General features: G+C 38.6%; 1 protein-coding gene across 1 annotated transcript; it reads right to left on the minus strand.

Moving 5' to 3' along the window:
• Positions 1 to 5866: 5866 nt before the first annotated feature.
• LOC110164085 (alpha-amylase) lies at positions 5867 to 11020 on the minus strand. The gene is made up of 9 exons (XM_020929104.2): positions 10809 to 11020; positions 9674 to 9820; positions 9369 to 9566; positions 8775 to 9005; positions 8087 to 8220; positions 7713 to 7935; positions 7108 to 7229; positions 6888 to 7013; positions 5867 to 6056 (listed from the first exon to the last, which is right to left on the minus strand). Exons 1-9 carry the CDS (start codon positions 10974 to 10976, stop codon positions 5867 to 5869), a joined length of 1539 nt encoding a protein of 512 aa, XP_020784763.2. The 5' UTR covers positions 10977 to 11020.
• Positions 11021 to 11226: the final 206 nt, after the last annotated feature.

Genomic DNA, 11226 nt, shown 5'->3' on the forward strand with positions numbered 1-11226 from the left:
GGATACGACTTTTTAAATTTTGAATTACACTTCTCTGGTGGAGGGTCCTTAAAATTATTGTTTATTATATGTGTTAATAATAATACTAATACTACTACTACTACTACTACTATTACTACTACTAATAATAATAATAATCAATAATCATAATCATAATCATAATATACTGTATGCTTTTCTCCATGAAGGTGTTATCGCTTTGTCTGGAATGTTTAACAGTATGATATTAAACCTTCTATGTTCATGGAGACCAAACTAGATCTAGTAACAGGTCAGATCTGTGGAGAGGCGACCCCACTCACCCCTCACAGAGAGAATACCTGTTTTTCTGTGTATTTTTGAACAATAAAACCTGTAATTGAATAAATGTAAGGTAGGTCTGTTTAAGATCATATTGTGGAACATAAACAGAGCAATGACATACCCAAACAAACAAGAAGGTGACTGACCAGAAGCTGAAAAGTTACACAGTGCACCTTTAAGTTGTAACCAAATCAATCAAACAACAGTCGACACAAGTTTGAGGATTTATCAGGAAATTCAATACATTTTTCGACTTGCAATCTACTTCAACATTCAGCAAGAAGTATTTATTCATTTGATTTTTGCATTTTCTATTAGTGAGTTCTTATCACCCTTTTTTATCAGAATTGTATTGAATCTATTCTTGCATTTTGAATTTTCTGCTCTGTTGGTTCAGGGCCCTCTGTATGTCTAGTAAAAACCGTCTGGCTCAGTTGGTCAAAGTGGCAGGTAAAATTGTAGGCTTACAGCAGTCCCAGCTGCAGGACATCTACAACAGAAGGGTGATTTGCAAGGCCCAACAAATAACGGAGAGCCCTGACCAAACACTCTTTGAAGAATTTAACCTCCTTCCTTCTGGGCGGCGTCTGAGAATGGACTGAATCAGAACTCAGAAAGATCAGAGTTCCTTTCCTTTTCTGATGCCATAAGTAAAATGAATGCTCTCTTATAGCTTGGATCAGCCGTGGTGTTTCTCTTTTTTTTTTTGCCTATTTTTAAAGGAATGTACGTTGTTGAGCTAAGCTTAAGCTCTGGTTTAGTTTATTATTTAATTGTATTCTGTGTCTACTGTATGACACAATAATTTCTCTCTTGGACAATAATAAACCTGAAAGTTGAAAGTTGAAGAGGGAGTATAAGAAAAAAAAACATCTTTTTGGAGTTTTCTTCCATGTTATAACATTGTTCCCTCATCAAAAACATGCCTGAAGAAGTTTTTATACATCATATCATCTTTATATCAATTATGCATGTTTGAGGAATTTAACGATCTCTCCCAGACCCTACTCGAGCCCTCTTTACACTTAGCAGAAAGATTGATAACACTTTATTTTAGAGTACACTTATTAACCTGCTAATTAGCATAGTTATAGATGGTTAATTTGCCATTAATTTGTATTTATTCACTCCTTATTAATGTCTAATTCCCCATAAGCTTATTCTGATATTAGTTAGACATTTACAGACACTTTCCTATTAATACACTCCTTATTACTGTTTATAAGTATGATACTGAGCCATTTTTGTATATGAATTATGGTTTTAACAAGTGGTAATAAGGGTGTCGATAAGTAGCGAGGCTGGTGCCGCCTAGTGCCTCCGCTCAATTTCATTTCTCTCCAGCGAACTAGGTCAGGAATCAGAATGCACTAGACGGTTCGCAAAATCCCCAGAAGTGCGAGTTCGGGCACCAGCCAATCAGCAAAGAGCCATACATTCTGTGTTGGCAACGATTCCCGAGATCGAGGATTTAAAGCCGGAATAAAGAGAATGTTTGGCGAATTTTATCAAGAGGAAAGACGATATTGACCTTCTTCCTACGGGATTTGGGAAAAGCTTAATATATCAGTTAGCCCCGTTAGCAGCGCATTACATACATCATGACTGGGGATGTAACAATAACCAAAATATTGTGATATCATATCGTCAGAATTCTCACAATATATCGAATTATAAGTCTCTTTGCTTAAATTAAGAGTTACGGTGCAGCAATAGCTATAAAAAATAAAAATAAAAGACAGAGGGAACTACATAGACCATGATCCTTTGCTCCATTTCAGTGTAGAAATATTGCAATAAATATCATACCGTGAGATGTATGTCGTGAAAATATCATACCATGAGATTTGGATATTGTTACATCCCTAATCGTGAGCCTCCCTAACATATCATGAACAATCCCACAATATCGCAATAAATACCGTGCCGTGAGGTTCATACCGTGACGATACCGTATCGTGAGACTTGGAAATCGTTACACCCCTAATCAAGACCAAATAGCAGCGACCGTCGAGCGAATGAATCCTAATGGTGCGAGGTCAGACGGTTTCTACGAAGTGAAACCGGCTGACGAATCAGACTAGTTGTTAAAGACTAGTAGCACAAGAAATTTTGTTTTTACTTCGCTTTTCAGAAATGTAATTCATGGACAAAACTGGCCTAGTATCATTTTAATAAGCAGTAATAAGGAGTGTATTTATGGGAAAGTGTTTGTAAATGTCTAACTGATAGCAGAATAAGCTTATGGGGAATTAGACATTAATAAGGGCTAAATAAATACTAATGAATGGCAAATAAAACATTTACAATTATACTACTTAGTGGATAGTTAAATGTTAATAAGTGCACCCTAAAATAAAGTGTTACCAAAAGATTATGTCCAGTTCTCCGCCCACAAGCTGACGTCACCCACGACTATTCTCACAATTCACAACAATTTGCTACAGCTTCACAAACCTGACGCAATGTGCTGTAGTTTATGTTGTTGTCGGTGAATATGGCATTTTTAAAACAATAAAAGCTAAAATGTCGATCTAAATATGTGATGTGTTAGCAGTTTGTACATAAGTGAAGCCCTCTTTTTTTTTTTTTTTTAACAGAGTTCTTTATTTATTATTTCTGCTACAAAAATCCACCTGCCCTCCTTGAGCTCACATGTCCCTGAGCTGTGAGTGAGTTGTGATGTGACAGGCAGGTTGGTGCAGGTTGGGGCTGTATGAAAAATGAAGGAGACGGGGGACAGCGAGGGCCTGGCGGTGGCTCGGGTGTCACGAAGCATCACGAAGCATCAGTCCTCCTCTCCTCTCACGTCTCTGGCTAATCGCGGCGAGCAGAGCCAACAGCGCACGGACCGCGAGATGGAGCGTTCAATAATTTAACACCTGCAATATGTCCAAGGCTACGGTCCTCTATGGCACCTATGCTAGAGCAAGGTGAGGTGACATCATCCGGTCTGACGTGAAATACAATGCACTCACAGTGATGTTTGCGTCCTGTATTACGCATAATTTACTCTTGTGAGCTCTAAGTCATGTCAGAATGTTGTTGCCTCCTGGAAAACATACCTGGAGTTGTGTTTTGTTTCATTCACACATGTCTGAGGCATCACGAAGCTTTAGTTCTCTAGTTAACAGTTACCTTTTTTCAGTAGAGACTGTAGAGAGATTTCCACGGTTGCAAATGATTAGCCAAATGATTCTAGTGAAGGTGCGTGGAGTCAAAAAACATAGTGGAGACAACACAAGGTGGAACAGAGTGGTTGAGAGAAGAGCTCAGCCTAAATTCCTCCAAAAAAAACTCCAAATTTACATTCCCGTCCGAGGAACCATCTCAAAGCTCGTGGTGCTTAAGACGAGACTTAAAACCAGGGGAGACAGGGCCTGGTTTTCTGTTTGCGAGAAGAACAAAATTTCTCCAGAAAAGCTTCAAATTTACATTCCCGTCCGAGGAACCATCTCAAAGCTCGTGGTGCCTAAGACGAGACTTAAAACCAGGGGGACAGGGTCTTCTCTGTGGCCGGCCCCAAGCTCTGGAACACTCTGCTCCCCCCACATCCGAAGAGCCCCCACAGTGGAGAGTTTTACGTCTCGTCTTAAGGCCCACTTTTATTCTCTGGCTTTTAACACTGCATGAGTTCTCCTTGTGTTGTCCCCTGTGTCTTTTATTATTTTTAATAGTATTTAATTGGCGTTATTTATTTATTGCTGTTCAATGGTTTTATTTATCTCTTATTTTATTTTTCTGCTGAGTCGACATCCATGCAGAAGAGAAACCGGTGCTCTGTTTACTTCCGGAGGTCGTGGAGTTCCTCAGAAGTGACACTGAGGATGAAGAATTGAATGGATTTAGTGATTTGGAGTGAGATGAAGAGTTTGGTAAACTTGTTCTGTTTTGTTGTTTATAGTTATCTGAAAAACCGTTCATATGTGACGTTAACAGTTTAAAAAAAAACTGTAAAAATACTTTTCCCCAAAAAAGTGCAGTGTGACTTATGTTTTGTTTTTTCATTATGCATTTTTTGGCTGCTGCGACTTATAAGCTCTGACTTATAGTCCAAAAAATACAGTATGTATTTATTTTTTTAATCAGCATTGGGCTTTGAAAGATTTAAAATTTTATGATTGCCAACTTAACAGTGCACTAGAACATCTGATTTTGTGAGTTTCATCAATCCACTCTGGCATTTCTCATTCATTTCTCATTTTCATTTTATCTGATTTCTATTTTCCAATACTCATGTTTCTATTGTTTCGGAGGCTTTACCAAATCTGCTCTGTCGGCGTCTGTTCCTGTGTTACTATGACAACAAAGATCCAAACTCTGAGTCTCGTATCGTCTCCGTTTCCCTCTCCACACGTACGGGACGGGAAGTGATCAAGATGGAGGGATGGAGTGAGAAGAGGAGGGTGGGCTTGGGGTGACCTGGCCTAGGAAGAGAAAAAGAGAGAGAACATTCGGGAGTTAAAGCGGAAGAGAAACATGAACAAAAAGAAAAGAAGAGAAAGCAGAAGGGCAGAGGAAGAAGGATGAAGGGAGATGGGAAAGACACAGAGAGAGGAGGGAAGAAATGAGAGAGAGAAGAGAAGGAATGCTGGAGAGACAGAAAGAGAAGGAAGAGGGGGAGAGAGAGAAAGGGAAAAAGCAGGAGTAAAAGACAGAGAGAGGGAGGATAGAAAGCAAAAAGGAGGAAGTTGAAGATAGAGATGGGAGGTTGGGAGGGAGAAAGAGAAGTGGGCAAAGAGAAAGAGAGAAAAGTTAGGAAGAGAGGGAGATGGAGTGAGGCATGGGAAGCAGATGGGGCACAAATCTTTAGTTTGACTTTGGACGACAGTGACCGCACAGAAAAACCCTAAATGATCCAGGGTAAAAAAATAAAAATAAAAAAAAAGTCATACAAAACTCTGCTGCAGTGCCATCTGGTGGAGAGTTGGAGAACATATTCACAGTAATTCATAAACTGAACAATGTAGCTTTATTTTTGTCCTCTAAATGTAAACTTTACCACTTTGTAAATAAGAAGTTTATCTTTATTCTGAATTATTTCGTTATTTTTTGTTTTAATGTTATTATTTATATGTTTTGTTTTGTTTTTTGTAGTTTTGTTGTTGTTGTTGTTGTTTTTTGACTCACTTTATTTACTTTATTTACTTTTTTGGCTGGCTTTTTAAAAAATGTTATTATTATTTAGTTTTTTTTGTATTATTATAATTTTTTTTTTTTGTATTATTATTATTTTATTATTATTATTTTTTTTAATAGGATGTAATTTATCATCTTTGCATCTATATTTTAACTTTTACATAGACCGCAACAGAAAAACTAAGTCTTTGCAACTTGCTATGCCCAAGTTACAGTTACAGGTTACAGTTACAGTTAAAAGTTACAGGCAGTAAAAGGTCCACAAACACACACACATAACTTGGTAGTGGTGCACAGAGCAACTTTATTTACTTTTGTCAAATGTACATGAAAACAAACCCAATAGTACTGCATTATTGAAGAGTGTTACATTAAGCTCTGAATATGAGATCGAGCTTTATTGTGGGTAAAAACATGATGTCGTTCACAACTTGGACTCGGCATGAATGGCCACAAATGGATCCTCGTCGCGGTTGCTGATTTTGAAGTGGGCGCGACCGTCTCCTCCCACATGGATCTGTTTGCCTGTGCACCTGCCGTTCTCCTTCTGACCTGAGATCACGTCACAGTATGTTCCTCCGGGCATGCCAGTGTTCAGGGTCATGTCAAGGTTCCTGAGGGGAACATGAGACAAGAGTTAAGCAAACAGAAGGAGGGGCTGCATTGTTCCTGCTGTATCACTTTAAACAGACCATTTTCATTTTACATTACATTTTCATATGTCAATAACATGAATTACAACAACACATGACAACTTTTTTTCATTATTTATTTTCCCTCAGTATGGATGAAAAGATATGAATATGTTTCACCAACTCATTGACTCTCAGCTGATGAGTAGCCCAATTTCACTGAGATTTATCTGTACAACTTCATGTTGTACAGATAAATCTCACTGACTGGATCGTTCAAACAAATCTTTACACTTCATGTTGATTGGTCACAACAGTGGAACAAGCTAAATAATTATATTTTTGTTACATCCAGTTGAGAGAAAAGCACAGACATCTTCTCTGTCCACAAATGCACAAAGTGATTCCCTTTGCATGTTTTTCAATGCAAAATTGTCTGTATTTCCACTAAAATAGGCTGAAGTCTGTTTCTCGTGTAGCCCTGGTTGTTTTGGTTTGTTCAGTGCTGGCTTCTGCTCAAACCACACTGCTGCTGTGTGACGCAACTTATCACATGCAACACTTCAGCCGGAGCTGAACAAGACAGATTCTCAAGAGTTTGTGAACACACAAAAATCTTGAGAATTTATCTTGCTGGCAAGGCTAACAATATAGGCCAATCAATGCTTAAAGTCAAGGTGACATGTTCTGTATTATGATATTACATGAGTATGTTTGATTGAGCACAGTAACCATGAATTACTCAAAGAGGGTTGGAAAATAAATAAATACGTACAAGTTAATTGAGGGGCAGCTAAACAAGAAAAGTCTCACCAGTCGTCATTGTTGAAGACGATGAATCCGCGGTTGCCACGTCCAAAGGCGACCTGGTTGCTCTGGTTGTCCCACCAGTTTGAGTGAGGCTGTCCATTCACCACATTACGGAACTTCACCATGTTCCTGAGAGAGGAATAAGACAAAATAACAATAACTAAATAACCTTTAACCCAAACGAGGATGTGGTGAATCAAAGAGTTGCACAGTGATGACTTACTTGATCTGCCTCCATCTGTGCTCACACACCCAGCCGTCTCCACAGGTCTGGTCAGCGTTGATGGGAACAGATTTGGTAGATCCATCTCCATGGCTGGGAGGTCCCATCCAGTCATTCTGATCCTAGAACAGATGCATGAACATGAGAAATAGGGTGGTTATATTTAAGATTGGGAAACTGGTGGTTAATGTTTTTTGTTTAAGAAGCATTTTAGGTTTGATCTAGGAAAATGGCTTGAGTTGTGGTTAACATATTAGCAATAACTTTCTACTAGCCTAATAATAATAAAATAAATAAAATGTAAGAAATATAACAGTTTAGGCTTGTTTATAGCAGCAGAAGTTTGCACATTACCTTGGCAAACAGCAGTATATCACCACATCCCTCCTGAACCAGCTATTTAAAACTGTCAGTCCTCAATTTGAGTAATTTATCAAATTTGCACCAAATCGGGCTGGGCATCAGATTGATTGTATTTGTATTATCTTGCATGTATTGCCTTAAGGGACAAATTTGGTTCTGAATCCATTGAAACCATTCAGAATGTACCTATGAATACTATTCTCTTATGTTTTGGTCTTTTATACTATTTAAATGGACCATACTTTTCCATTGACAAAGTGACGGTCCCATCTGAAGCTGGACATGACTCTGGTGACTCCGTAGGGGTGGGCCAGCATGTACCCGACGGCCATCTTGTACAGTCTGGAATCCCAGAAAGTGACGATGGACGCTCCACCCGCTCCGTGACCTCTCTGATTGTCATGGTTATCCACGAACACCAAGGCGTTTCCATTGGGCATGAAACCCCAGCCCTCTCCCCAGTTCCTGACCACAAAATCACAGATAAAAATGGGTTTAAAAGTGTTGCTTATTTGCTAAATGATTATTGGAGGGTGTTTCAACATATTCAAATGACAGAGATATTTAAGGTGTTGTATAGACTGGTTGATTAGTTGATGGTAGTACAAGCACATACTTGGTGTAGCTGAGTTTCTCTCCATTCCACTTCCTAAACAAAGTTCCCAGTCTGGCGCCATATTTGAACTCAGTGATGCGTCCCAGGTGGAAGTACTCCCTGGAGGTGATAGGCTCGCCTCCCAGATCAATGACCTGTAGAGAAATACCAAATATAAATGTATTAATGTATGTATATAAAGTGTTTCACATGCTCATTTAGTATTTAGGACTTAGGTCTAAATTGTAGCCAACACATGCATTCAGCTGATACTGTTTGTTATTACTTGTGAAAACTAAAGCCTGAACACATAGCTTTTGTTTTTGTTGACATTTTTTGCATGCCATATTGTGTCTACTCTCAAAATTCCCACATCTCCCCAACCCTGTCAACCATTAACCAGAGTTTACATCAGCTCTCGCTTTGACAAAATGTCCAAGACAACATGAGAGGTTCTGTTAGTGATTAACTTGAATAAAAGTGAATAGTAAACTCCAATTTAACTGACAGGAAATGTGTCATGCTGCCGCTGCCTCTCCAAAGACCTGAAAAGTAATTTTGTCAGGTCTTACAACCCACTTGACTCTATGAAGGTTTATTAATTATCTCATTAATGGAATTATGTAGGCCTATCAGAAGTTGGCAGTGGACAGATTTAAATTAATGTGCATATAGGAGCTCATGTTTGTCCATATAATGTCAGCAGTACCTCCTGGTAGATGAAAGGTCTGGATCCACCAGAGAACCACTTGGTGTTGAGGTTGTGGAGGCGTCCGTAGATATTCTGCAGGTCTCCGGGCCACATGTGTTTACAGGCATCCACTCTGAACCCAGCCACGCCCATGTCAATCAGCTTATTCATGAAGTCCGCCACTTTACCCCTGACGTAGTCCTTCTCCAGAGCAAGATCCAGCAGACCCACCAGACGGCAGTCACGGACCTGGGGAGAAATGCATCGGATATCTTTGTTTATATGATATTTGATAATCTCTGATAAACTCTTTGACCAAAGGGATGTGTTGATTTGCACAACTGGATTTTTAGCATGCACTTTTTTTTTTTTTTTTTTGTAAATATCACTTTTTCAAGAACTACAATCTAGAGCCAACAAGTAAAAGCTATACTCACATTTATATCTGTACATTATTATATAGTTTGTTTCAAAAGAGCATGCTGAATGCCACTGGACAAGATGGAGTTTTTTTTTTTTTTTTGATATGGCTCATCCCATTTAATTTATTCTAGGTTACACTTTTTTATCATTATGAAACCATATATTTTTTAAATCTGCCAATATTTTCACCTGATTGGCATCTCCATAGTTCTCAATGTTGCCGCTGCCAGTCCTGCACTTGTGGTCATTGAAGTCCCAGCCAGTGAAGGGGATGGAGGGGAAGTCCTTTCTGTTGGCACTGAACCAGCTGCCGCAGGAGGAGTGGGTGCCCTCTCCACCTCCAGCACCGCACATGTGGTTGATCACAGCATCCACATAGATGTTCACCTAAGAAGGGCCAGGGCATTTTAAAACTTGTAATTGTATTTATTTATTTACTTTATTTTATTTGATCATAGTTTATATTTATGTAATTCATGAAGATGTCAGTTTACCCCGACGTTGTTGCATCTGGTGATCATGTCGCGGAGCTCATGCTCATTTCCTGATCGGGAGCAGAGGTTGTATCCGATTGGCTGATAACGCTGCCACCAGGGCCTCCAGGGGTTGTTGATGATGATGTGCTCATTGGGAGGGGAGATCTGAGAAAAACAAATTTCAAATATTAGAATTTACCAACATAAAACATATTATTAGTCTGATTTCATTTTGAAGTATCTATCTCCATTATGATTGCTAAAAGACAGATTAATTTACAATAGATGTGTGCATTGCATTGTATTTTCATGGTTCATCTACCGTGTATGATCGGTCTATAGAAGAATGCTATTTGTTATAACATTTTTTGCTGTAAAAATAGGAGCATTTATTCTTAAGAAGTACAGAGAAATATTAAATTTACATAGTGCAGCTTACTCAATTATTATTTGAATTTGAAAGAGGTGGGTTGTAATCACATTTTACTTGAGTAACTTTTTAAAGAAATGTTCTAGCAGCATATTTTTACTCCTACTTCAAAAATATTTTTATTGAAGTAGGAGTACTCTAAAAGTTTGGGTTATTCTTTCTACTGAGAGTAAGTCTAAGTGACAAAAGCTTTATATTGTCAATGTGAAATGATTTGAAGTGATTTGAGTGTTTCTTGCACTGCTCCTTCAGATGTTGTAGGTTTTTTTGTGTCTATTCTTTGAAAATATCAGACCTTCTAATTACAATAACTTTAAATTATAAATCAGATGTTACATTCAGACTGTTATTCTTTATGTTAGTCTTAATTGAGCAGTAATTTTCCCACATATCCTTTTACTTCTACTTGAGTAATACTATTTTGAAGTAATGTTATCATTATTATTTTCACGATTTAAATGTTGTTTGAAACTTTTTTGGAAACCAACCATTACAACTACTTTATAAACACACTGTATATAAAAGCTGACTAAGGGAGTGTGACATCACCCATAGCATTCGGCACCAGTCAAATGAAGCTCATCAAAGCTTGCGGGAGAAAATTTGGAGCCAGCTCCCATGTTAGGAATAGGAATTTATTTACTGACAAAATAGCAAAATAAATAGCAGCTAGTGGGTTAGCTATGTCCATTTATATATAGTCTATATTTATAATAGACCCACCTGAACACCTCCGAAGCCATTGGGCCCGAGGTAGCGCTCACACTCTGCCGCGATGTCGGCCCACCTCCACTCGAACAGGTGCACAATGGAGGTGCGTCCATGCTTCATGTGAGGGTTGTGATAAGCTGCACTCAGCCCAAAAAGAGCCACCAAAATCAGCCACTTCATCTTGTCTGTACCCACTGGTCCAAGAGGGAAGAGAAGATGCTGGATCTACCACACAGCCACGCTTATATACAGATATACATTCTGCTTTCAGCCAATCAGGAGACAACAAATATCTATAAGGAGTAGACCAGCTGTAAACAGTTGCACCATTCTCACAGAGGTTACCAAACTATACCAAACTAAAAGGTTGTGATGTAAGTGCAGTGTCTTGATATGAGAGAACTAATGCATTATAAAGGAAAGTTACAAT

This window comes from Boleophthalmus pectinirostris, unplaced genomic scaffold, assembly GCF_026225935.1.
Source record: "Boleophthalmus pectinirostris isolate CB_2022bp ecotype Guang Dong unplaced genomic scaffold, ASM2622593v1 HiC_scaffold_16, whole genome shotgun sequence".
Classification (NCBI taxonomy): Eukaryota; Metazoa; Chordata; class Actinopteri; order Gobiiformes; family Gobiidae; genus Boleophthalmus; species Boleophthalmus pectinirostris.

Bases quoted from the DNA above. Each gene is read 5' to 3' on its own strand.
- LOC110164085 (XM_020929104.2), bottom strand. From the start codon at position 10,976: ATGAAGTGGCTGATTTTGGTGGCTCTTTTTGGGCTGAGTGCAGCTTAT. The intron at 9,006-9,368 runs GTGAAAATATTG...ATTTCTCCCCAG, and splicing joins ACTATGGAGATGCCAATCAG to GTCCGTGACTGCCGTCTGGT. The intron at 6,057-6,887 runs GTGAGACTTTTC...TGTTCCCCTCAG, and splicing joins GTCTTCAACAATGACGACTG to GAACCTTGACATGACCCTGA.